This window comes from Trachymyrmex septentrionalis, unplaced genomic scaffold (genome assembly GCF_001594115.1).
Source record: "Trachymyrmex septentrionalis isolate Tsep2-gDNA-1 unplaced genomic scaffold, Tsep1.0 scaffold19, whole genome shotgun sequence".
Lineage (NCBI taxonomy): Eukaryota > Metazoa > Arthropoda > Insecta > Hymenoptera > Formicidae > Trachymyrmex > Trachymyrmex septentrionalis.
The window spans coordinates 3,869,569-3,894,661 of record NW_017305071.1 but is presented as its reverse complement, the minus strand read 5'-3'; the positions used below and the strand labels follow the sequence as shown (position 1 = coordinate 3,894,661).

Genomic DNA, 25,093 nt, shown 5'->3' with positions numbered 1-25,093 from the left:
CAATAGCAGAACTCGAGAATAGAAACGATTTGCAGAGTTCTCATTCATAATATCCATAACGTCGATTGACATGACAGCATAATCACGTCAGTTACAGTGATACAAACCATATACTGGGTACCTCGTCACTTTCGTCGTTTACCTTATCTAAGATACCTACCAATTTCCTACCAATTTGAGATTGAGTCTCTTCAACAAAAAATTTTTTTAATTAATAACTCTTGAGAGAGAGAGAGAGAGAGAGAGAGAGAGAGAGAGAGAGAGAGTGTTCCGCAGGTGAATACCGCGTCTGGATAATGCGACGTGTTACAAAAATTTTAGAGTAACTCCGAGACACCCCGTATATGGCGCGATTTCCTCTTTAGTTTCAAAGTCCTCTACTTTCTGTCCCTATTCTTTATCAATTACCTCGAAGTCGAATCTGTTACGATCGATTTGCTTGTCCCTCTATCTATTATCCGGTTGTTTTCTTACGAAAGTATTCATAGGAAAATTTCTTCAGAGAGACTGTTCTGCGATGCTAAGTGAATTCACAGTTTTATTATAGATCAATATTAGAGCGACTGGGAAAAAATTACATTTGTAACGCATTCTGTCTCCTCGCGTAAAACAAATATAGGATAATGAGACACTAATGAATGTACCAATTGTAACACACGAAGGAACTTATGAATATTTTACTTCCCAAAGTGAGATAATTCACTCAGATAAATTATGTTTGCTCGTGCTGGCTGTCGCTTCCGCGTCATCGCTGTTCAAAGGTCTCGGCGTTTCTTCTCTACGAGCAAAATTATGATAACTTTGACATGCTAAGACGTAAATGCAAACATTAGCTCACCTCATGAATCGATAGTAGATGATATTCTCGATGAAGCATATTATGCCTCCGACGAGTACGCCGAAAGCTAACAGAATCAAAGCCGGAGCGGTCTCATATATGGATATGCTTCTCGTGGACAATGTATCGAGTGTGCATTGAGGTTTCCTGCTTGACCAATATTTTATCTGTCGATCACGTAACCCGGTATTGAACATCTTGGAAAGCCTAAAGAATTTTTTAATTGTTTCTTAAACTACTAGCACCTTCGTTGCATAGCAAGGAAAAACTATAAATAAGAACTTACCCGATTTTCGCCATCTCGGTGAATTGACCATTGCGACTGGCGTACATACCCATGACGGACTGTTTAAACAGATGGATCTCTGTCAATGCGCAGATCTTGTTCGGATCGAACATTTTTTCGATGTATGGATACGCCGTGTTCGGATCCGTGTGATAGGCCAGGATACCTTCGCTGACCTGCTTCATGCCCTCCTCTATTGGCAAGTACCGCTTCGACTCCGGCAAAGGATCCCAGCGTTTCTTTCTAAAGTAATTTGATTCCGAACTAAGTTTCTGAAAATACAAAATACGGATTTTTTATACAGTCTTTCTGGAAACTTGAAGCGTATATATTTCAGCGTGTCTAGAAACGTACGTATAGAAAGTAGTTCAAATATGGCACAGCCTCTGCCGCGATTTTCAGATTGCTATCCGCGAGAACAGTCACGTCATCCTCCATCATATCAAGCGGTTCGCTCAAACGAGCCGACACTATACTGCCCGAGTAATAATTGAACATAATCCAATTAAACATGAGAATCTGCAGAAGAGCGATACGACCCGAGATACATTCGGGATAAAAATTTGCACCTACAGAAGAGATTCTCGTCAAGTTTTTGAGATGATACATTTTTGCTATCTACTTATTTTATACCTTGCTGAGCAGTAACGCCGATAGTAACGACTATAGCACTGGAATATTTCTCTTCTTTGCTCGCCTCCTCGCGTTTCATTATTATTCTCATTATAAACATGAAGAACACAATGAATATGGCGCTCAAGTACCAAGTCTGAACCGCAAACGGCTTAAAGAAAATCTCTAGTTTGATTTTATTCGACGGAGTGGACAGCAACATGAAACATGGTCTGCAGAAAAGAGATTAATTATTCGTTAAACGATGTCAATTGACGTTTTCTTGGTGTAAAGCGAAATTTCGATACCGAATCGGCCACGCCGCGCCGATCAAAGTAGCGTAATCTAATCTCTCGGATACCATAATTCTGGGGTTACTGCCGAAGTCGATGTAATTCGTTTGTAGAATCTCGAATATCAAGCCATGCACGCTGTGACGATCCCAATAAATTATTTCCGAAGCGTGAATACTTGAAAAAAAATATTTTTAGAATTACTCCTGGGAAAAGATGTTACATACATGGACATATTTTATATATAATTATATGTAATTGTATATAAAATATGTCAATTTTACATATGATTACATACAAAACATATTTTCCTGGGCTCTTACAGAAATCTAATATCGGCCTATTTATTTATTACTGAAAAATAATAATTAATTATTTACTTGAAGTACTAAAAATACTAGACGATGATATTAATACTAAAATAAGTAATTAATTATTTTCAGTACTAAATTGATCAGTATTAGATTTTTGTAAGTATATTAGACACCGGAAAATGCAAATTCCACCCTAAAAATTGAAAAATACCTAAAATTAAAGAGATCAGCAGTGTGAGATATCATGGCGTACATGAACTTATGCATGCTGTCTAAAGATCTGGTGTTAATATCGATCATATAATCCTCCAATCGCATGTTCTTCGGCCTGTATTGTATCTAACGATAAAGCATACGATAAAATATACTTAAACGTTTCTCCTTTTTTCTGTAGAACTATATACTCAGTGAGACGCACCACGCCCGATATTTTCAGCGTCATGCCGTGCATATTCGCCCTTCTTTCGACCAGAGGTTGAGTCAGAGTGATAATAAGACCTTCTCCTCGTCGCCACCAGCCCAGTCGGGTCAAATTCAATGTACCTCCACGGTACTTGCAATGATTATAAACGTCGTAAAGATCGTAACCGCTGCCATTTGTTATCGCGAGCGTGACATCGGTCGTCATACTGTAAGCACTATCGTTCAAAAGCGGCACGCTGCTATTTAGCTTCGATCCCAGGACCAGCCAGTGATATGAGTAATCATACATACGGTACTTTGAGGTCTGAAAATATGAAATATATCCTTTTTCTTTCTTTCTTCCTTTTCACATGAAAAAATTGAAAATATCATATAAATATGAATGATTAACTTTTCGTGGTTACATCTCCTGAGAATTTTATGTTGATTATACAGGGTACAAAATGACTCCAGCATTTTAACTGATTGCCATATGTACAGCTTTTGTTCTTAAAAATCACAAAAATTATTGAACATACTTTAAACATTGTAGAATATGGAAATGCAGTGGCTGTTCAAAGTTTTTAATTTTAATATATTTTAAAAAATCGCAAAGGCTGATGTCTAAAGAACAACACCTAAACATCTAAAGAACTGCGGTTGAAGGTACAAAAAATTGTAAACTTTGGATAAATGACAATTTAAATCCCGTTTTAAAAAAAATCTTTAAAAATATAAAACCTCACGTCATTTTGGGGTTCCCTGAACCTCAAGTAACCACGAAGGGTTAAAGATTCACTCTATAAATTCTTTTACCTCAGCAAAGATGGTCACGGCGCTTTCGTTGCGACAACGCAAATCCACGACAACTCCCAAACTCCAGGCATCAGTACTCAAGAATCGTCGTATGTTGATATTCTTATCATGTTTCCGAATGATCGTGAATATACCAGCTCTGCTTAATGACTTTACGAAATGAAAATCACCTGCAATACAAAAAATGAGATATGAAAAATCTTTAGTACACATTTATGCTTTTGTTGAATAATTCACTAACACTTTGAAAATTTCACCTACTTGTGAAATCTCCACAGGAGAATCCCACAACATTTCGCACTGCCTTGTTCACGAAATAGTCGCGAATAAAGTCACTATCTCCCGCGTTGACATTACAAGTGAATCGCAGTAAAGCAAAGAATATCACGTACGCTCCACTGTGCTTTAATTTCGCATTATTCATATTGTCGTGTAAAAAGTAAAAGTTCTGCGGACTTTATGTAACGTCGAGTCTATACACACGAATACGAATAAACGAAAGAGCTAACAAAAATAGAGTGTAATTCGATTAGATTTGCACGGATCGGTTGTAACATGCTTTGAATTTTTCAGTATCTATATAACATTAAACATGATATGTTGAAATCATACGTCTTATCGTTTATTTACGTTCAATGCTATGACATTCTATCGAGGAACGAAAACTAAATAAAATGTGTCATTATCGAACTACAGCAAATCACACACACGGTAGTGATTTATTATTTGTGCGTACATCTAATGAATAAACACACAAGCTACAATATCTGCGATAAAATCTAATTGAACAAACATCAAAATGGCATATAGAAATAATATATTATCTAGTTATTCGCGCGAGAATATTTCACCCGGCGAAGTAGGTGCGTTTTTCGTGAATTTCGGAAAACACACTTTCCTCTGTCCATCGGTAGTAGACATTGATAATCTAAAAAAGAAGAGATCAAATGACATAATGGAAAATTTACAAAATACTTCAGTATATTATTCTTTTTTTTTACTCATTAATTTTTTTTAACACTGATCGTTACCGAGGCCATAACCAGTAGACAAGATTCTCTGTTATGCAGATGATGAGAGACAACACGGCGACGATGCCAATAAACATAAAAACGGGTACAGCTTCATAGATTGACAGCGGTTCCGCGATTAGCATATTTTTCGGACAAAACGGTTTTCTCGCTGACCAGAATTTCAGTTGACGCCTGCGTATGCCCACGTCATACATCTTGATCAAACTATAATAATAAACATTATGATAAATATTATAATAATAAACATATAAATGATTATAATTAATATAATATATTATAATAATAAACATAAACATAAATAACATATAAATAATAATTGCTTGAAGAGAATTAAAATTTAAAGAGTAAGGCACATGTGTAGGCGTCTACTTATATAGAATCACTTGCGTATTCTCCTACCCGATTCTAAATAGCGGAGTGAACGGACTCCTGTGCCTGCCCCAAAGAGCGAGCATCGCGTGAAAGAGATGAACCTCCGTTAGCTCGCATATCATTCGTGGATGGAAATGCCGCTCAATATACGGATACGCGGACTCGATTGACGTGTGATAAGCCAGGCCGCCTTTAGCCACGCGATTCAGGCCCTCCGCTAGTGGCAGATAACGTTTGGATTCCGCTAGTTTGTCCCATCGTTTCGCGTTAAAATACCGTATCTCCTTCTCCGGTGTCTTTCAACAAAAAGATGAAATAAGAGATGCACCAATGTAATAAGAAAAGGAGTTTTATATTTTGAATAAAATAATATCTCTATAATCAACTAACAATAATATTATATAACATCAACGTTACATATAACACGTCATATTTCATTTGTATTGAAAATAAAATTAGAATATTGATGTTACTATTAGTGTTTACTAGAATATAAGATTTTTTTATTATAATTATTGAACTCCTTTCTTATCAAATTAATCTTATTATTAATCTTACTATTTGGATTATGTTATAATTGGACTTTGATATTTAAAAGCATCTACTTGTAAAAAAGAACGAATATATGGCGTTGGTTCGGCTGCCACTTTCAATTGACTGTCCGCCAAGTTGATCAACGAGTCGTTCATCTTCACACCCATATTCTTTAATCGATCGGACACAATACTCGCCGAATAATAGTTCAGGATTAACACGCTGAAGAGCATAATGTGTATAAATGCTATGCGACCCGCATAATGCACCGGAACAAATACGGAACCTGTGAAAGTGCTTAATTTAGCGATAGCTCTTGATTTCCTATGCATTATTTAATTATTTTACTCAAAACTTAACAGAAAATTAACGAAGATGATGAAAAGAAATTGGCGAGTACCTTGTTGGGAAAAAGCGCCTATTGTAAGAAGAATACAAATATTGTAACCCTCTGACACACTGTGAATGCCTTCCTGTCTGATCAGTATTACCAGGATGGACGCGGAAATTATTATCGTACAAAATACAACATACCAAACCTTGATATTTAACGGCTTCAAAAATTGTTTTGTCTTCATGTTCGCCGAGGCTATCGTCCGAAATAAAAAGCATGATCTGCGTAGAAACAACTCATTGATACATCAAGCAACAAGATAAAATAATTCCTTATTGTGTATCACAAAATTACATACCGCATTGGCCATACTGGGCCGATAATATCTCCCGACCGTAATCTATCAGCTTTCATCACTATTGGACTGGCCGAGATATCCACAATCTTTTTTTGAAAAGCAACAAACATCGGCGCAGAATTGTCCTGCCGCTTTCTTGGATCAACTTCCACGATTTCCATACTTTGAAATAAAAATATAAAATATTTAAAAAAAATTTTATAATAATTTAAAAATATTTCCATAAAAAAAGAAATAAGCGAAAGAAATGCAAAAGTATACTCGAAAAAATGTTCGTCCATTTCAAAAGACTCTTACGTGAAGTTAAAAAGATCAGCCATGTGCAGCAAGATCGTGTACAAGAATTGGGACCGGCCGTATTTCGCCTTCATGTCTTGGTTCAGCACGATAGCTTCCGTAGACAAATTGTAAAACTTACGCGGCAGCTACGAGAATTTACGGTTAATAAATCATATTGCCAATTGCCATGCCCGTTATAAGCTAATCAGTTACTTACTAAGACTCCCACTCTGAGCTTCATACCATGTAAGTTAAATCTTCTCTCGTACTTTGATTGCTTCAGTCTGATCACCACACCAGATTTTTCGGTCCAGTAACCCAAGACGGTTATATTCAAGGAGCCACCGCGTGCTTTGCAAGGATTATACACGTCGTATAAATCAAAACCGGCATCGGTCTCTATGGCAATCGTAATATCGGTCACCACGCCGAAGGAATCATCATTTAATAAGCTCAAGGTATCATCCAACTTTCGTCCCAAAATAAGCCATTTGTGCGTCTCGTCGAATAAGAAAGATTTCGTAGCCTTAAATAAGAAAGAGATTAATACCAAGAACTTTGCCATTACTGCTTCAACATCTACGGCTTTGTTATCTTTCTTGACCCTTGTCTGTTCTTCCCCTCCTCTGGTTACATTTTCACATACATTATTATTTTATTTGTAAATTAAATTTTGCATTCTTAATTCCAAATATTTTACGTAATTAATATACAATATAATAATTCAGAATTTTTTTGTAAAAATCCCGTGATTACATTTTCACATTATCTCTTTTATTCTTACATATTACACATTACACATTCTTAATTCCGGACTTTACGCAGTTAATATATGAAATAATATAGAATTAAGAATTTTTTGGAATATATAGTATCTTTTACCTCATAATATATTACAGTATAATTGTGACCTTCGCATCGCGCGTCCACGTAAACGCCTAAATTACGATAGTTGTTCTGTAAAAGCTTCCTAAGAATCGACGATCCATTCACGGATCCGAGATTGCATATCGATGTAAGTACAAAGACTTCGTTGAATGTCCTCGCGAATTTCACGTTGCCTGTTACAAGTCGAGAAAGGTTTGTTATATAATAAATATATATGAATTATATTTCTATCATTTAAATATTGTTACGCACTTTCGAGACCACCGCAAGAAAACCCTACTACGTTGGACACGTCTTTATATAAAAAGTAATCTCGGGCCATAATATTGTCGTTTGCGTAAGAAACAAGTAGCAGACGCGACAAAAACAGCAACTTCCAACTTCCATGACGCATTTCGTAAATTATACGGATTATGCCGAGATTATACCTATTTGAAGGAGTTTGAAGGAGAATAAAGCAGTCATTCCTGCGTCCGTCGCATGGTCAACTACTCAAAGCGCAAGTCTCTCATGAATATTTCATTTCATGCATTTTTACGATTTGAAATATTAATTCCTTCGACCGACTTACATATTTATCTATCTTCCTGGAACTTCTAGTTATTATTTTATTATTATTCTATATTGTATTTATTTCTCCGTGTTTCTCTTTCGCGATATTGCTTCAAGATTTTCACATTTCTGAGAAATCGAGAGGAAAAAATTCTGGAATTTCAAGAGAATCATAGGAAATGTAATAAGATGGAAAAAACGTGATGATATTATTATGAAAGGAATATTAATTTAAAATCATAGTTTCAATTAATATAATTTGTACTCTTTCTAATGTAGCATTACGTATATTAAGGATACATTCTGATACGATGTACGTTCGATGTACGCATTCAGAATCGAAGCGCATTATAAATAAAGTAACTTATCAATGACTAGTACAGATTATTGCGCTATTACCGCTCGAGCTGTAACCGTGAGTTAATTAGCAAATTCTCAATTCTAACAAAAATTCGTCAAGATCGATATTCATATCGTTTACTGTAGCGCAAAAGGAGGAGCGTCGTTGGTCGATAGATAAAATTTGCCACGTAACCTGAACGAAAAGAAGACAAATTGTGATGAATTGTAATCAGTTTTCGCGAATTTAAAAAAATATAAATAATAATATCTTACGAGGTAGAGGCGTATTCGCCCATCATAACAACCGGATTGTAATCGCAGAGTCGCTCCTTGTATTTTTCCCAACTCTCGCACATCTTCGCCTTGAAGCCTACCGTACTGCCGATGCTCTCGGTCATAAGCTGATGCGCTCTGGAATGGCTGCAATAAGCTGAAATACAAACAGAGACATTAAGATACCGCTCGAGAGTCATCCTTTCAATATTCTCCACAGCACAAGGATATATGATAATAATGAATACCTTGCAATACTCACTTATCGTTGGTACGAAAGAACATCCAGGTTGCGGGATCTTGCCGTTATTAGGATAAAAATCAGCGTGTCCCAACGGCGCCAAGAATCCAAATACTGGTCCGCTGGTATGAATGACATCAACGAATTGAGCGTCGGTTGGATCCAACCGGTATTCTGGATCGACGACACCAGAGATAGTCTCGAACAGAGGACTCGCAGGATCTAGTCCTTCTCGGGAAAATCACGGAATTACGCTCGCGACATATAGCCAATATTTTCGCTCTCGTAATTCATCGACATCGATAACAAGTATTATAACTGTATTGTCTATTTCCCAATGCTGTCTTATCAGTAATACACCCCAAATAAATATTACAACTTTAATTCGCGTAATTTCATTATTTAATTTAATATTTATCCGTTTTTTTAAAACTTTTTCTATTGTAACAAGAATCCTTTGAGGAAAAAGACTATTGTATTAATAATTCCATTAGAAAGTATGATACTTTTTATTAACATCGTCAAACTCGAATTTGCATTATTCTATGAAGACTGAGGCTCACAACTCAGTTTCACAACTTCCCAGTGAGAAATGACAATGGAATCGACATCGATTCCATTGTCATTCCTTATTGGATCATGGTTAACTCTTAACCAAGGTTTAATTTATTCTTCATCTCTTTCTAATGCTAGAATTGGAAAGAGAAGAGGAATAAGTTGAACTTCGGTTAAGAGTTAAAACAGTGAGTTGTAAAACTGAGCCTAAGGGTTACTTATTCATTGATTTACCTGTTATTCTCCCAATACGTCCGTCGTGATAAGCTCCGGCAAAGCCCGCCACATAAGAGCCCAGGCTATGACCACTGATGTGCACATCCTTATACTCCAGGTTCGAATCCCGATTCAAAAAATCCAAGAATTGACCTAAGTACTCACCAACTAGACGCGTGTTCTTAGCCGCCACCGGATAGGTGTCGGATGCCAAGATTCCCCAACCGACGACTATCACGTTCACATCCTGATAAAGCAGATACGCTAAAAATGCAATTAAATGTTATATATCTCTATCTTAAAAAAAAAAAACATGTTTTTTTCTTACTTGGAAGCAACGTTTTAGAGAATATGGGATTGTCAGATTAAAAAGTAGCGGGATATAAAAAAAAAACCTTGGAACTCTTCCGCGAAGAGTTTCTGGCGGGAGAGAGCGAGCAGAAAAACTTGCAGAATGATTAATTAAGCCATTATCGCATTGACCCTTGAACCGACAACGACTTCGATTCCGTGTTTACCGAAATAGGCTGACCCTGATTGTTTGCGAAAGTAGTAGCTGCGGTATTAAGGAATGCGAATACGCGATGACGTAATACCTAATTCCACCCACCGTCTATTAGATCACGTATCCAGCCCTCGTTTCCGGTATCGCTGAATCCATGAACGATGAACTTGGTCGGCCGGCTCTCGTTAAAGTGCGACGCGTACAGCACTTCTGTATTGTTCAGGAATAATTGCTCCTCGCCAAATGGGTTTTCCCTGTGCGAAGCAATATTGTGAGAAAAACATTGCAACGAAATTGATGCATGATAAATATTAAATTTAAGTCCAAACAGAGATTCTCATCGAACGTGCAAATTTCTCCGATTTCTTACTCTTCGAGGTAACAAAAGAAAAAGTTATAATAATGTCAAGAAGCCTTTCTCAATCGGCTTGTTTGCCGGAAAGACAGAAATAAAAAAAAAGGAAAAAAAAGGAGAGCGGGAGTCAATCCGAAGGCGCGATATTAAGGCGTCAACGCGGCGCGGCGCCTCAACACTCGATAGTCGATCGAACGTCAGCGCTGAGAATAGAATGCCCGCTGATTGCACGTATCATTAAAAAATTGACGCATCCTCCACGGGGCAAGCCGGCGATAGCGGTGCCATGGTGCATAGAAATTAGCCGCGTCGGCATGTGATTGATTCCCGATCGACGTCAAGATAGCCTCTGGATCAATTGCAATTATATAAAATAATTATTTGGGAAATATGCCCAAGGGAATTCGGTATGACGATGAAAATGTGGATAGTGAAAACGATAAAAACCTGCAGTATATGACTGGTATTTGTACTCTATTCTTATATTCAAGATTGTCTTAATTAAGTACAATCTTAAGATGTTATGAATCAATCAAGAAGACTGATATTCATACTGATATTCGACTCTTATATTTGAGACTGTCTTAAGTACAGATTTAAGATATCATAAGCCAATCAAACGATTGTATTATCATCTTAAGACATTACTTAAGATGGTCTTAAAAGAAGAACAGACTATGAATAATACAGAAAATTGTATTAATTAGCATCTTAAGATATTATTCAAGACAGTCTTAAAATAAGAACAGTCTTAAAATAAATACCAGCTTATAATATAATTTCAGTTTAAGGCTTGATTGATGCATGTCTGAGAATGAAGCGTGGATGTCTGGATGTCTTCTGTACAACCTCGGGAACGATTCTCTTTTGTTTCCTCTTCCAATCGACTGGACTTTTCACATAAATACAGCTATTATCTCTTGTATCACACTGAGATGCAAGAACATTATATTCTACCTTCATATCTCATCGCAAATTGTTTGCAACAATTAAAAGGGATTGTACGCACCTGGTGTACAATTTGAAGGTTGCTGGTTCGCGTTCTAACACCGTCTCGACGATCGACGCTCGCGCGTTGTCATTAAGCAATGTGCCCTCCGGATACGCGTACGCTGGAATTAACAACTGAGAAATTAATCGGTTGGGATTAATCGGTCCGCGTCGCGAATAAAATTCATGGAAATAGAGAGGGGAGGGCAGCGATTTGTGCGTATCGGTGCGAGATTCGAACCGGTACGTCCGATTACCTGACCAGGCGAGTAGGAAGGTTGAAAGGACGAGAAGCTGGACCTGTGACATGTCGCGGAACGGGGTGCTGCGCAACATACCAGTCTCTACGAGATGCACCGGATTACTACTTTAACTTGGTCGGCTTAACGTCGAGCCCGTCATTCATCCCGCGCGCTTTCTTTTTGCTCCTCCACCAGCTCTCGGGAGTACGATAAGAGCGCCTAATGCCCGCGTACAGCTTTAATTCGTTGACACGGTTTGCCACCGCGGATTTTTGACAATCGCCTCCTCGTCACAGCCATGAATCTAATTCCGTTCGATGCGTTTCCATCTGAAAAAAATTAACTATGAGAAATTCAATGAATCGCAACGAAATCGGAACAGATAAACGTATGGAGACAGTCTGACTTTACGGAAACCCAATTCACTTTAAAAAAATTCTGCAATAAAAATTGTTTTACGCAAAAGATTTTTTAATGATACGTGTAGATATTTGAAATGCGTACCTTATTTTCTAGAATATTAATTGTTTTTAGACAAAAACATGCTGCGTATACATATGATAAACCCATGCCATATCACTGTGCGTTGCTCATTTATTTATCTAAAGGTTATTAATTAAAGGTTATGCATTTTTAGCATTAATCGTTAATGCTTTTTTTTTCTCTTTTTTGGATAAAGGACCTTCTATGCCTCTTAAAAAATCATTCGTATAATAAATTTATATAAATTATATGTACGTAATCTACGATACCGACTACGATTCAAGCAAGTTTCGCTACAACCTTGGGACGTTTTTCGACAGATTGTGCCTCACGCAATTTTCTCAAAATGGCGTACGCATATGGGCGCATTTATGAGCACGATCGACGGTGAACTGTCAAAATCGGCATTACGTGGCAATCTCGAATTTATTTGCAATTGCAAGCCTTGGAAAATGGTACATATATAATTCAACCATTGAATTATTCCTGTTCGATTTATTGATAAATTGTGTTAAATTATTTCTGTTCGATTTATTGATGAGTTGTTTTTATTTGTGTTTGTCGTTCTTATTATTAAGAATGTCATCAACACTAATCAACATGTTCGTTAATTCGTTAGACTTTCCAGCTCTATTGTTTTGAAATTTACTCGAGTCATGTTGTCGGAATTATTTATTTATTGTTTATTTTTTACGATTTTGTTTCTCTAAGTTATATGATAATATAATAGTACACTAAATTTTATTTGTTTTTTGGCATATAAAATTATTACATATTGACATCAATTTACATGTCAATATTATCCATTTACATGTCAATATTGATGAGAATCGAATTACATATATGATAACAAACATGTTAAAATGATAATACTTATGTTTGATATTAATATTTTTGATATTTATGTTAATATTTATTTCAATTTTTGTTAAAGAGTTAACTGAATCTATTGATGCATCATGTCGCCTGAGCCTACACAAGAACCTATTCAAGATAATCTGACAGTTCCCAATACAGTCCTAGATGCGAGAGCGGGGAATGATGAGGAAGACAGCGACGATGAAGATATGGGTATGGCAGGATATTTACCATTATCCCAAGTTTCTACCGATGCTGAACCCATATTAGGTGAAGAAGAGGTATAAAGCAGCAATATCTTTTTTCTCTAATGCGAAGGACTTCTAGAAGTTATTTAATTTCTTGAATAACTAAAATCACTCCTTTTTTATTCCAGAATGACGAATGGCTAACTGGATTTGGTGAATCTAATCAAGCATCATCTGTTCCGGCAACTGAAACCCAGCAAGTAAGTCATTTTTAAATTAAGAAAATTACTATGAAAATGTTCAGATCAGAATGATTTTGTTTTATTAGTTGTACTATTTACGAACACTCGGATAGTATCCAAAAGAGTTTTTTTTGAGCAAATAAATCAATTACAGTCTATAAATATAAAGATTCAGCATATTTTATTTAGATTGATATCTATGTTCTGCCTTAAAAGCATGATAATAATGTGACAATAATATGTAAAAATAAACACAATAAATTTGCAATTAAAAAAGACACTATAATATTTTAGAGTTGTTCTTCAGAGGTATTGGAAGTCTGGTCGTGTCCGCACAATCGTTCTGATATTGATCTAGATGCAACTAAGATCAAAGAAGTAAAATCTGTAATGGCGTCCATTACCATTCCCGAAGCTTGTATTCCGCAATGGGCAAATGCAATCTCGGAAGAACAATGGAAGGAGCAACTTCTCATACGCATTAAACAGATGCAGGATAAAGATTCACAGAGCTGAAGTTGCCATATGAGTTGAGCTGGTTACAATAAAGAACTAAAATCTTTACTGTCAGCTGCACACAACGAGCAGTACATCTGGAATTATTTGAAGTATAATTTATTATAACGTAAAAATGCAGAAATATAATCGAGATGCCTATTGGGCATTGTTTTGAGTCATATATATTTTAGCATTTAAGTGTAAAAGAATAATATAATAATTAATAAAATATTTGATTTTTATATCAGTTAAAGTAAAAGCTGTTTTTTGAACAGAATTTTAGCATCTCGTTAATGCGTAGGATGTATAATTGTGGCATAAGAGGAATATAAATCAAAACATATTCGAACGAATCGCAAAGTTTTTTATTATTTTCATCTTCTTTTCATACGGTATGTTGAAAGCAGATTATAGAGATATATAATAGATTAGTTTAATTAATAAACGTCGTTTTTCTCGAGATAAGGTTGCGCTCAAAATGAATAAACGCATGATACCTCGTCTTGATGCTATTCTAGTGAAATCTTTGATGTATTCTGAATCGCAAACATTTAATTGCGCGCTCAAATCTTTCCCATTAGCATATTATAGTTCATCGCATACATCAAATAATCTATGTGATTGAAAAAGGCATGAATGCGATTTTATAATTCAAACTCCGCGTCGATGGCAGCGGCTTTGATTGGATTGAGTTTCTTCCGCAAGGCAGCAACATTATCTTCTATTTTTATCAATTTCCGATATTTCTGAAAAGAAATAAGTTATTATTTTTTTTGTATTATATTATGATAATTGAATTATATTACGTATGTAATTCTTTTCTACGATATTATATACCTCTGAGGTAGTTCCGGATGTAACGCACCAGATATAAATCATGTAACCTGGAATGCATAACATCGAGGAAAGACCCGCGAACCATCCCAACAAATGGCTCCACCACGGAAATTCGTACGTGAGGTATTTCACAGGGACGAATTTAATGATATTAAAAATGAAAACACCCTATGCATAAGAGAGAAATACATAATATAATAAATCAAAAATAGCATATTAGTTCAAGTCACGTATAATCTGGACAAATTGAACAAGATTTTACCACGCAAATAGCAGGTGTGGTAAATGTCCAGCATATCTTCCACCAGAAACAAGGATAGTAGCCTATCATGTCTCGTATTCCATCATAAAATCGGTCCACCCCGAATGCCCATGAGACGGAGATGCACTCGAAGAACATCAAGAAGAGTAAGCAAAATCCGCTTACGGCATACGTGTCCAAGAGTTGAAACACGTACATTCCGCCCTAGATACAAAATTAATTCTGATTAGTACTAAGAAAAATCTGATTAACCTTCTCTTGTCAAAAAATACAAAGCTAAAAAAATAAGCTACCTATACACCCTTATTAAATATTTTTTAGATATTTGGAAAATATTTAATCTACTCACTTCTGTGACGCATAGAAGCCCGATTAGATACGAGATCAGACATACAATTGCAATGAACAATTCCTTTCGTTTTCTGAGTGTTCGCGGCCATTCATCCACGGCGGCGGTGATGAAGCCTTCCATGGTACAGAACTGGAATGCGACTTATTTTTAACATTAACATTAATCCGTGATAGTTCTAGAATAACAGAAGTCGATCCTTGGATTCGATGAATGTACGTTACCTGACTATCTAGCCCTATTAGAAGAAGCATGAAGAAGAATAGACTGGACCAAATTGACGCCCCGGGTAGTTGCAATACCGCCGAGGGATAAACTAAGAAGGCCAAACCGGGTCCTGATCAAAATAATGAATACAACAAAATTATTAGTGTTATAATTCAAAACAGATTAAAAGAAAGGATAATTACCAGAAGCAGCTACATCGGCCACTGGTTTCTGTTGCTCATGGGCCATAAAACCGACCACGGAAAATATGACTACTCCGCTAAGCAGGCTGGTACAAGTATTGATTCCACATACAATGAGAGCATCTCTATAATGTATCAAAAAGACTGTATATGTATAATCCGTCATACAAATGATTTTTGCACTTTGAAATGACATCCTCTCAAGTGCTAAAATAAACTTTGCAGTATAATAAAAAAACAAGCAAAAGTCATTAGAATTCAGGTAGAATAATATAGGATATAAATATGAAAAGAAAATTGAACAAAAATAATAAAATAACGTGAAGATTAAAAATAGAAATAATAAAGTAAAATTAAGCAAATAAAATGTAACAAAAATAATAAAATTAAATAAAAAGGATAAAAAATAATAATCCACGAAAGATAGAAGATTCTTACTTGTAAACATTATTATTAAATTTGTTGTAACTGCCTAGAGCTACCAACGCGCCTAGGCCGAGAGCGTAAGTGAAGAATATCTGTGTCACCGCGTCTATCCATACCTGTACACACAATAATCATGTCAATAATTGTAATATCTATATTCTAGTACAACTAAAGAAAAAATCAATGTTGTGTTGGTTTTACCTCAGGATCGCCAAGTTTCGAGAGATTCGGTGTAGCGTAATATTTCAAACCTTCCGAAGCGCCGGGAAGCGTCAAACCTCGCACGAGCAGCACCGCCAGCAAGGCATACGGGAAGAGCGCCGTGAAATAGACAACCTGTATTACATCGTGTAATTCATACGCTACGTCCGAAAGTGGCCAAGATTTATCATAAGCTCGCTTTACCTTGCCGGTCCATTTAACGCCTTTCCAGATGCAAAAGTAACACATGACCCACACGACCGCAAGAGTACCGGCTAGTTCCCATCTTATACTACCTACGTCTTCGATTCCTGAGGATATCATTAAGGTACGCCTCCTTTTTGTAACAAAAGGCGCAGATACTTTTTGATTACATTGTAATTGATTAAGTAAGGTGTCTACTGGACCAGTCTAACTTACTCCCAAAATTCCTTCACTGGATCCTTCAATAGCCCGTGACTCAAATTCCCGAGGGATGTGGCACATATGACATTATTTGGCCAGTAGTCATCCTGCCAGCATGACACGTTCAGACGTTCATCAGGCGTGATGCAGTAGCGCGTATTCCACGAGTTGTCGCAGGTTCTCCATGGTACGTCTGTGCAAAGTTTATATATTAAATAAATGTAATAATTTCTGATTTTCTACAGCCTCCCCCTCTCCCGAAAAAAAAACAAAAAATAACTCCGCTTGCAGAAAATTACTGTGCCGTGTAAAATAAAGTCACTCACCAGCACGTAAGGAGACCAAAAAGTAGAAGAGCGCCCAAGCGAGAATGATGATGTAATACACATTGGTCCAACAGGAAAGCACGCAGGTTGCGTATCCAATGCCTGTATGAAGATCAACATTGTCACTGTCATCCTTTCAAAATATTTTAACGAAACTAAAATCCTGCGAGAGTGCTCTCTAAAAATCACCTTTGAAAATAGGTGCTATTTTAAAAACACCTAGACCACCTATCGTCAGCATCTGACCTAAGGACAGTTCCATCAGGAACATAGGTATACCGGCCAGTGCGAGCGCGATGAAGTAGGGCACCATAAAAGCACCGCCGCCATTTTTATAACAAAGGTATGGAAATCGCCATAGATTTCCCAAACCTATAGCCAGTCCCACGACGGATAAAATGAATTCGATCTTTAAAAGAGAAAAGTACGCAAGTTGTATCCATAAGTTAAATCCAGGTTTCATCTAGACATTGTGCAGATTGACCGATGTCAATCTCCTCACCTTGCTGCTCCAGTTCCCTCGTTCTGGTAGGTCCTTGGGCCTCTTGACGATGATCGAGGACTGTCGTAGGCATTGTATCGCTTCAAATCGAAAGTCCGACTCTTTCTCGCCATTGGAAGGAGCTCGGTTGCTGGTGGGCTCAAAGAGGGCCTTCAGCTCCTGCACTGGATTCACGGGACTCGCTACCGGTTTCCTCGGCAGAGGACTAGTGGATCTGTCTACCTTGGGACGGCCGGTCGATCCCCTTGAAGGCATTATTCGTTGCGGCGACGAAATCGCGGGATGAGATCGAAATTACAGAACTCACCTCATCCTAACAGGCCGATCGTGAGTGGAGATCGGCTCGCCAACTGTGTGTAACTTGTGCTCTTCTTTCTGATTAAAACGCTGGAACGGGATGGCCGTTGAAATGACAGTGAAGTGGAAAGAGACAGGGAGGAACGAAGGGCTGATTGATAATTGTCGTCTATGTATAGGAAGTTTTTGTGACGTGATCCTCGTCCTATCTAGTTGCGCCGACCTTAACAAACAGGAAGCCCTTTAAGAGCGACCGGACGTGTTACAAGAGGTTCGAGGAGAGTACGTAGGGGATGACGATAAGTCCCTAATATAAATAATAGATGAAATTTGCGTTCTCGCATGATAATACCCGCGGTCATCGTCGTCGTCGCGCGCACGAGCGCGAGGTGCGCATACAAGGTATGACATATAGTAGACAAGGGTCTTGATGATGACGGACGATGAATAACGAGCCACTTCCGGGAATCATAGCGTTCACCGAATGCGTTCTCATCGTCACAACCTTGTCCTATTTTATTATTTAATTCATGGTGTCCTGTGCACTGCGGTGTCGTAATAAATACTTCCCATATCGCACGTCTGATGACGACAACGTATGACGAAAAGATCCCGTCTTTCTTATTTAATTAGGAATCATAAAGTCGTGCAAAACGATCGTTATATCAAAAGCTAAATTTCAAAAGAAATTTCAAACCAATTAACAATGACTTTGATTATAGATAAAGCGCGCGCAATATGATGGACAGGTCTATATTTTGTTTCAGATATTTTTCCCACGTAACTTCAAAGAAGCAAAAGGACTCCGTTGCCGAAAGAATGATCGACGTATTTTAGCTTTGCGCGGAAATCGCAAGCGATACATACGCAGTTATCACGATCCAAATTATGCAGTCTTCCTGCACCGTCAATGTTCTTGCATTGGTCCTTATCTCGGCATCCTGCTAAATATTCTGCTTCCTCCACGTGCGAGATCACTTCCGAGATCTTCAATATAGAATGCGGAACTTTTGAGAAGGGGAATGAAGTTACCCCTTTTTTTTAAACCGAACGTTTAACTGAACACGATTTTGAGGTAGGGCTCGCACGGATGCCGAGATTTCTGCCGTACCCCGTCGCGATCTACCCCACAATGATGCTCGGTCCCCCTCGAGCATGAACGCACCTATCTTTCCATTCAACAAATTAATGCCACAGTGTCACTCTATATTTAGGCTGCTCGTACGACACGAAGAGATCGGTCATACGCGCGCGAATTGCGGCAACCAAATGCGACACGATATTTTCCATTTTTCCTTTTCGTTATCACTCTTTTGCGATATAATAACAATTCATTATTACATTGAAGGATACTTTGAAAAAGAAAGTCGAATAAACATATCAGGACTATAATTAAGTCTCGAAATGATAATTCTTTTCTAAAGAATTTTTGATGCAAAATATTTGTGTGTGTATATATATGTGTGTGTGTGTGTGTGTGTGTGTGTGTGTGTATAGAATTAATTTTACGAACAGCAAATAAATAATTAGATATCTTTTTATGTATTTACAGATATCATCATTAAGATAGATGTATAAAGGAAGAGTGGTTTTGCTAAAGTGGTCATATAAATTTGAATATATAGATACAGATTTGAAAATAATTTTGTTGAACTAGCAAAATAATTTAATATAAAATAAATTATACAGGACGCTCAAATTGGTTGCTAAAATGTCAAAACTCTTTGCAGTATTGCTTATCATGTTGAATTTCCTATATAATTATTTTGATAGTCTAAAAAAATTATTTTTAAGTCTGTATCTATCTAAATTTTTAAATACTTTAGCAAAATCGTTCTTTTCATAATGTTTTAATAACTATAATATTATATGATGCTTTTCAAGATATCGAATTTTAACTTGTACGTGATATAAGTAAAAAATTCATGTACTGAATTTTCTTCTGCTAACGTATAACAACGTAGGTTTCTATGGTAGTGTGGCGTGTAGTAAGAACTTAGGAAGTCTAATGAATCACAATTGTTCATGAATTGTAATGAACACAGTATAATTTTGATCACTAACGATTGCGAGTGTTCGTTAGATTTCCTACTATTCACTGTTGTATAGAAATCTACAATATTGTGACGTTAGCAGAAAAAAATTTAGTGCATGAACTTTTTGTCGGTGCTCTACACCATAAATTAATATAAATTCTAAAATCACATGACATTTTAAATAAAAAATATTTTTTATTTAAAAATATTTTAAAATACTCACTTTTTTTTAAGTATATGAAAAATAAAGAATCCAACGACCGATTATTCAAATGCCCTGATCACTGATCAGAGTTGAATGAATTTTTAAATATTTCTTCAAGGGCAGACTTTTATTATAATTTTTTCTCGTTAAAATTGTATTTCCTTTCCCATATGAATCTACAAATTTTAAAGATACTGTATATTTTGATTTATAATTTGGGACTAAAGAGAGAAAATGTCTTAAAAACATAATTTTCGAAAGAAAGAAAATAAAATTAAATGTGTTTTTATCATATTCATATAATATTAAAATAAGATTAAAATGAATAACTATTAGAAGTATTAAAATTAAAATACGATATAAATTGTTATAAACTATGTCTTTAAAATATGTCTTTAAATATTTCTTTAAAATTACTTGCGATATGAACTTTCAGCTAAAACTCCTTCAGTATAAGTAAATATATGACGCAAATGATTTCCATCGCTTCAAGTCCATTGTTTTAAGTGGTTTTATAGTGCTTAAGCAAGAAAAGCATAAAAAATAAGAATTGTATATATATATATCGTGTTTTATCAATTTCTATGTTTAAACTAATTATATCATTATGATACGCTTCATCAATTATGTCTATCGTCATTCTGTAGTTATATTTATAATTATTATTGACCAACATTTATAAATTAAAGAATATATCAATAAATTCTAACAAGATATTGCTTTTTCTCTGTGTTAGAAATAACATTTTATGAGTTTTTAAATAGCTTCTATCGATAATATACATATTAGCATAATATTATGCATAAATATATAAAAAAAATTGAAAGACGCAATAAATAATATCAAAAATAGTATTCGCTTATTTAATTGTTATCTGATTTGATTTAATGCAAATGAAATAAATTAGAATTATTTCTTAAATTAATAATAAATAAATTAAATATATGTATATTAAATTTATTTTTAAGTTTTATCCAAATTATATCTATTTAATATATTTTTTTTGAAGCATTTAATAACTGACAGAAAAATCATATTTCTCGTCTTCGAAAAATAATTAGAAAATATTTTCACTTGTCACAGTATTTTCATTTAAAAAAAATTAAATGTAAAACTACGTACTTTCAATAACAAGCATAGTATTTTCTGTTAAAATAAGTAAAATATATAAAAGAAACATTTTCTTTCCAGTAGATTTTTATTATCATAACGTTTTGATTCCTCATTTTTTGTATTTTTATTTTTTGCATCTAATGGAGATAATATTTCAAGAAAAACTTACAAAAAAAAACAATAATTATATTATAATGCAAATAAATATATGTAATAGTTTACAAAAAATATCATCATAAATACAAATTGATTTGGATGAAAGAATTCGGTATCCGGTTTGATTTTATCCAGTTCATCCATGTTCATTCAGTAGATTTATGTTTCCTCGCCTAATCAGCAATACACACTGCGCCTGTGCGTAACCTAACTTAACCCTAATCTGAAATCATCTGAAACTGAAACAGTTGAGCATCTTGTAGCTTGCGGTGGCCGGTATCACATGTTTGGACACATTCATCAATATTGTTAACGACGTTCACTCGTTGTTCGATATTGAATTCCAGATTAATCCAGACTGCAGTTTTGACAATTTTGACAATCACGCGAATTCATAAGTTTCGCCTACATTTTCGAGATGGACAAGGAAAGTTATGTCGATAACAACGAAGAAGCGAAGAATCAGACACGGTGTTTTGTCTGCGACGCCGATGTCAAGGGTCGCTTTTATGCTTTGGCCACTTGCAGAACGCAGAACTCACAGGCCAGAGTAATCGAGAAACTCGGAGAATTAGTTGGCGAAAGGTGATGAATCTACGTCAATTAACTGGCCTGCATCTCCCGTACCGACAAGATGTTAAATAAACTCGATTTTTTGTTACAGATATATGGTTGTAATAACCGAGGAAGATGTGATCTGCCGCAGTTGTGGTATCCTCGTTAACACTTTAGATAGATTGGAAATTGAAATGCGTGATACGCGGAATCATATTTTGCGCTTTTTAGAACAAAAATATTCTCTGAACGAAGGAGAGCTTCGTAGTAGTAGTGACAAACCAAAGCCATGTCAACCACCGCAGATCACAAAATCTGGAGTGAAAGAGATCGCCTGCAGCAATAAACCGAATAAGAATGACTCAAATTCAGGAAATAAGAAAATACCATTGAAATCTTTGCTGCAATGCAATAAGTGTAAATACACTACAGGTATCGATTCATTCATGGTATATCACTTGAGGAATCATACCAAGGAATCCCTATCTTGCGATAACTGTGGGAGCACAATGCTTGAGATTACAAAACATAATTGTATCAAGGCAAATGGCTTGGGAAACAAGGAGAATGAAACGGGTTGAGTATCACTGAATTAAATAAAAATGAAATATTGCAGTATCATTAGTTGTTTTCTATTTATATCAAAATTCAAATAATTATCTTATCTCATTTATGACATCATAACTCGGTTGAATGTACATTATTTTTCATTCTAATAAATGAGATTCAATGTTTACTTATAATCTACATAAGCTCACCATGTATTTTACTAAGTCTTATTAATTACTTATATTAAAAATGAGGTTTAATAACCTGTATTATCATTAGATCACTTTGTCATCAAAACAAGTAGTGATGTCATTTTGAATATAAGATATTTACATAATTTTAAAGTTAATATTACTTGTGAAAATGGAAAGCAGCTATTGTTCCAAGTTTTCTATAATTATACAGGTTCACAAAAAAAAGTACCCTGTACTGGAATGGAGACCCAGCTATTCTTATGTATTTTGAGTTGCTGAATATGAATCTAAATTTATCAAAATTTATCCTAGATGGTTCTATTTAAATGTCAGATTCGTATTCGGCGACTCAAAATAAATAAGAATAGCTGGGTCTCCAGTCCAGCACGACGATACTTTTTTTTTATGGGCCTGTGTTATTGACATTGATACGATTGTTACAGATAATTCTGACGTCAAGAATGAATCAGTACAGGTAACAGTTTTGAAGCCAACTCAAATCTTGCCTTTTACTCAAACTACGCCACCGCCATTGTCATCTTTCCAACAAACAAATTGCAATCCTTCAAATGGTACCCCTACGTTACCAACAAGCAAGTATTTTCCAATAGATTTTAACATATTACTGTGTGTAAAAAAATAACTGTATTTTAAAAAAAATTTCTGTTATAAAAGGTGATTCCACGTCCTCTCAGGAACCAGTATATATCCTGCAATCGATCGACATGACTGATACTGACAACTTAAAGAAGATAACAAACTTGGACTTAGATCTTGTACAAAAAATGCAATCAAAAAACAAGGATACAAAACAGGTGTTGACTGTGAAAGATGATGGAAGTCTGTTAGTGGTAGAAGTGCCAGTGTCCTGGAAAGCAAAAGCGCCGATTATTAATTCATTATCGTTCGAGCAATTATAGAAGATTTAAGTAAGTAGAATTGCAACGAATATTAGGTAACGTCGGCGTTCTGGCTATTCGGCCGAAACATCAAATATTATTGTCTGAGTATTCGGCCTAATACTAAATAATTTTAACGTAAGAATAGAATTTTTTTTAAATATAGTGTACTCTTTTCACAAAAAACAGTGAAAATAATTTTATTAAAAACGAGTACCTACATTGCACAATCTAACAAAGGACCGCATAGAAGTATTTCCTCTGATTTTTATGAGCTCTCACCTCTTAAAAGTGCAATTAAACACATAAAAAATATGTGTATCTCATTTTTGTTTACAAAAATTATATATTAAAAGCTCGTCAGAATCAGAGATGAACACATCAAAACATATGTCACTGTTTGTTATATCAGAGCTATTAAACCTATTCTACAATGTGCTTTTTATTTTCAATTTGTTACTATTTTTTACATCTTATCTTTTTGTTTCTTATCTGTTTTTTCATTTTATGTCACCCGAGATAAAAATTAACTTCAAAAGAAACAAGAAACTCAATTGTCGATAAAACAGTTGTAAAGAGGAAAAAAGCACATTGTATAATAGGCTTTAACAATAGGTACTTTTGACTTGAAATATTTCAGTATTCATCTTCATTACCAGGATTGACAAAGACTTTTTTAATAATAAAACATGTTTTTTCTTAAATATATATATATTTTTAATGCTTTAAACATTATAAAAAAACATGTTTAAAACATATAAAGAATAATTAAGCATGTTTTAAATTCTTTAACATGTTTTTTGTCAACCCTGTTTGTTAACATTCCTACTTCATCATGTTTTGTCAGCTCCTACTCTCTCTAATTAGCGCGTTGGAGTAAGAACTATAATAATATGTTGGAGAACATGCGACGCCAATAAACCTTGAGTTATACTAATTATAAGTGAAAATATCGCGTATCCACTGTTTTTATTAACCTCCAAGCCGTACACCTCCCTTGAGCATCTACTAATAGTACACAGATAAATTGGGATTTAACATTTTTAATTGCAAGTCCCTTTCTTTTGAAGATTAAAACAGATATTTCTTTAAAATCTCTTTTTCTGAGGTATAATTTTCTCACAAATCCAATGGTATCACTCAAATTTTTATGAAAAAGCATATTTAACGTAGTGGGGATAAACCGCGGTAACTGTTCATGCGCAAATTAAAAATTTTCGTGATGCAAATTTGCATTAGTGTACGGTTTGAAGGTTAAATGTGTCTAATACTTATTGAATATTCGATTATTTAGAATATAACTGTCAAATATTCGGTAAATACCAAAGTTAAGTGCCAAATATTCGTTGCATTTTTTATCTAAAGAGGCTCAGTATTTTTACATTTAGTTAGTCTTACAGACTGTACCTGTCAACAAAACAAAGTGTAATATATAATAATTTATTATAATTATGTTATATTTATAATTATA

General features: G+C 35.3%; 6 protein-coding genes across 12 annotated transcripts; 2 read left to right on the top strand and 4 right to left on the bottom strand.

Annotated features, from left to right (window-relative positions):
* Positions 1-353: 353 nt before the first annotated feature.
* On the bottom strand, positions 354-4,189 carry LOC108746756. Its single transcript, XM_018483699.1, has 10 exons — positions 3,823-4,189; positions 3,562-3,731; positions 2,762-3,070; positions 2,555-2,682; positions 2,045-2,206; positions 1,758-1,969; positions 1,479-1,693; positions 1,125-1,396; positions 839-1,045; positions 354-778 (listed from the first exon to the last, which is right to left on the bottom strand). The coding sequence occupies exons 1-10, from the start codon at positions 3,983-3,985 to the stop codon at positions 700-702; spliced, it is 1,917 nt and encodes a 638-aa protein (XP_018339201.1). The 5' UTR covers positions 3,986-4,189; the 3' UTR covers positions 354-699.
* Positions 4,182-7,973, bottom strand: LOC108746755. Of its 2 annotated transcripts, XM_018483698.1 has the most exons (11): positions 7,932-7,973; positions 7,613-7,848; positions 7,355-7,533; positions 6,690-6,998; positions 6,491-6,618; positions 6,194-6,355; positions 5,902-6,116; positions 5,573-5,787; positions 4,995-5,263; positions 4,593-4,799; positions 4,182-4,489 (listed from the first exon to the last, which is right to left on the bottom strand). In XM_018483698.1, the coding sequence occupies exons 2-11, from the start codon at positions 7,752-7,754 to the stop codon at positions 4,390-4,392; spliced, it is 1,926 nt and encodes a 641-aa protein (XP_018339200.1). In that variant the 5' UTR covers positions 7,755-7,848; positions 7,932-7,973; the 3' UTR covers positions 4,182-4,389. The 2 variants fall into 2 exon arrangements, with proteins under 2 accessions (XP_018339200.1, XP_018339199.1); XM_018483697.1 differs by lacking the exon at positions 7,932-7,973 and having other exon boundaries at positions 7,613-7,859.
* A 182-nt stretch (positions 7,974-8,155) lies between these two features.
* LOC108746963 (pancreatic triacylglycerol lipase-like) lies at positions 8,156-11,807 on the bottom strand. Its single transcript, XM_018484123.1, has 7 exons — positions 11,647-11,807; positions 11,409-11,511; positions 10,150-10,298; positions 9,558-9,803; positions 8,790-8,996; positions 8,528-8,684; positions 8,156-8,447 (listed from the first exon to the last, which is right to left on the bottom strand). Exons 1-7 carry the CDS (start codon positions 11,723-11,725, stop codon positions 8,390-8,392), a joined length of 999 nt encoding a protein of 332 aa, XP_018339625.1. The 5' UTR covers positions 11,726-11,807; the 3' UTR covers positions 8,156-8,389.
* Positions 11,808-12,421: 614 nt separating this feature from the next.
* Positions 12,422-14,253, top strand: LOC108746964 (male-enhanced antigen 1). Its single transcript, XM_018484125.1, has 4 exons — positions 12,422-12,569; positions 13,049-13,253; positions 13,349-13,420; positions 13,697-14,253. Exons 2-4 carry the CDS (start codon positions 13,074-13,076, stop codon positions 13,916-13,918), a joined length of 474 nt encoding a protein of 157 aa, XP_018339627.1. The 5' UTR covers positions 12,422-12,569; positions 13,049-13,073; the 3' UTR covers positions 13,919-14,253.
* A 47-nt stretch (positions 14,254-14,300) lies between these two features.
* Positions 14,301-19,175, bottom strand: LOC108746962 (sodium- and chloride-dependent GABA transporter 1). Of its 6 annotated transcripts, none has more exons than XM_018484121.1 (14): positions 18,783-19,175; positions 17,619-18,138; positions 17,306-17,525; positions 17,117-17,218; positions 16,806-16,983; positions 16,590-16,722; positions 16,386-16,520; positions 16,197-16,300; positions 15,759-15,883; positions 15,573-15,685; positions 15,349-15,480; positions 15,000-15,203; positions 14,738-14,905; positions 14,301-14,646 (listed from the first exon to the last, which is right to left on the bottom strand). In XM_018484121.1, exons 2-14 carry the CDS (start codon positions 17,871-17,873, stop codon positions 14,545-14,547), a joined length of 1,971 nt encoding a protein of 656 aa, XP_018339623.1. In that variant the 5' UTR covers positions 17,874-18,138; positions 18,783-19,175; the 3' UTR covers positions 14,301-14,544. The 6 variants fall into 6 exon arrangements, with proteins under 6 accessions (XP_018339623.1, XP_018339622.1, XP_018339624.1 ...); XM_018484120.1 differs by having other exon boundaries at positions 16,386-16,722; positions 17,619-17,862; positions 17,926-18,138; XM_018484122.1 differs by having other exon boundaries at positions 16,386-16,722; positions 17,619-17,862; positions 17,926-18,005; positions 18,783-18,953.
* A 2,407-nt stretch (positions 19,176-21,582) lies between these two features.
* On the top strand, positions 21,583-23,776 carry LOC108746810. Its single transcript, XM_018483784.1, has 4 exons — positions 21,583-22,010; positions 22,090-22,556; positions 23,167-23,316; positions 23,399-23,776. The coding sequence occupies exons 1-4, from the start codon at positions 21,844-21,846 to the stop codon at positions 23,641-23,643; spliced, it is 1,029 nt and encodes a 342-aa protein (XP_018339286.1). The 5' UTR covers positions 21,583-21,843; the 3' UTR covers positions 23,644-23,776.
* The last annotated feature ends 1,317 nt before the right edge of the window (positions 23,777-25,093 follow it).

What these genes read in the sequence shown, in the direction of transcription:
- LOC108746756 (XM_018483699.1), bottom strand. Translation starts at nt 3,985, where the DNA reads ATGAATAATGCGAAATTAAAGCACAGTGGAGCGTACGTGATATTCTTT. An exon ending in CCGTGACCATCTTTGCTGAG is followed by an intron (nt 3,071 to 3,561) that starts GTAAAAGAATTT and finishes TCATATTTTCAG; the next exon opens with ACCTCAAAGTACCGTATGTA. An exon ending in CGGCGTTACTGCTCAGCAAG is followed by an intron (nt 1,694 to 1,757) that starts GTATAAAATAAG and finishes TCTCTTCTGTAG; the next exon opens with GTGCAAATTTTTATCCCGAA.
- LOC108746810 (XM_018483784.1), top strand. Translation starts at nt 21,844, where the DNA reads ATGGACAAGGAAAGTTATGTCGATAACAACGAAGAAGCGAAGAATCAG. An exon ending in GGAGAATTAGTTGGCGAAAG is followed by an intron (nt 22,011 to 22,089) that starts GTGATGAATCTA and finishes TTTTTGTTACAG; the next exon opens with ATATATGGTTGTAATAACCG. An exon ending in AAACAAGGAGAATGAAACGG is followed by an intron (nt 22,557 to 23,166) that starts GTTGAGTATCAC and finishes CGATTGTTACAG; the next exon opens with ATAATTCTGACGTCAAGAAT.
- LOC108746964 (XM_018484125.1), top strand. Translation starts at nt 13,074, where the DNA reads ATGTCGCCTGAGCCTACACAAGAACCTATTCAAGATAATCTGACAGTT. An exon ending in CCATATTAGGTGAAGAAGAG is followed by an intron (nt 13,254 to 13,348) that starts GTATAAAGCAGC and finishes TTTTTATTCCAG; the next exon opens with AATGACGAATGGCTAACTGG. An exon ending in CGGCAACTGAAACCCAGCAA is followed by an intron (nt 13,421 to 13,696) that starts GTAAGTCATTTT and finishes ATAATATTTTAG; the next exon opens with AGTTGTTCTTCAGAGGTATT.
- LOC108746755 (XM_018483698.1), bottom strand. Translation starts at nt 7,754, where the DNA reads ATGCGTCATGGAAGTTGGAAGTTGCTGTTTTTGTCGCGTCTGCTACTT. An exon ending in ATACTGTAATATATTATGAG is followed by an intron (nt 6,999 to 7,354) that starts GTAAAAGATACT and finishes TTCTTATTTAAG; the next exon opens with GCTACGAAATCTTTCTTATT. An exon ending in GCTGATCTTTTTAACTTCAC is followed by an intron (nt 6,356 to 6,490) that starts GTAAGAGTCTTT and finishes TTTATTTCAAAG; the next exon opens with TATGGAAATCGTGGAAGTTG.
- LOC108746962 (XM_018484117.1), bottom strand. Translation starts at nt 17,873, where the DNA reads ATGCCTTCAAGGGGATCGACCGGCCGTCCCAAGGTAGACAGATCCACT. An exon ending in CCAGTGAAGGAATTTTGGGA is followed by an intron (nt 16,723 to 16,805) that starts GTAAGTTAGACT and finishes TGTTACAAAAAG; the next exon opens with GAGGCGTACCTTAATGATAT. An exon ending in CATCCGGAACTACCTCAGAG is followed by an intron (nt 14,647 to 14,737) that starts GTATATAATATC and finishes ATTTCTTTTCAG; the next exon opens with AAATATCGGAAATTGATAAA.
- LOC108746963 (XM_018484123.1), bottom strand. Translation starts at nt 11,725, where the DNA reads ATGTTGCGCAGCACCCCGTTCCGCGACATGTCACAGGTCCAGCTTCTC. An exon ending in GATACGTGATCTAATAGACG is followed by an intron (nt 9,804 to 10,149) that starts GTGGGTGGAATT and finishes TTGCATTTTTAG; the next exon opens with CGTATCTGCTTTATCAGGAT. An exon ending in TTCTTTCGTACCAACGATAA is followed by an intron (nt 8,685 to 8,789) that starts GTGAGTATTGCA and finishes TTTGTATTTCAG; the next exon opens with CTTATTGCAGCCATTCCAGA.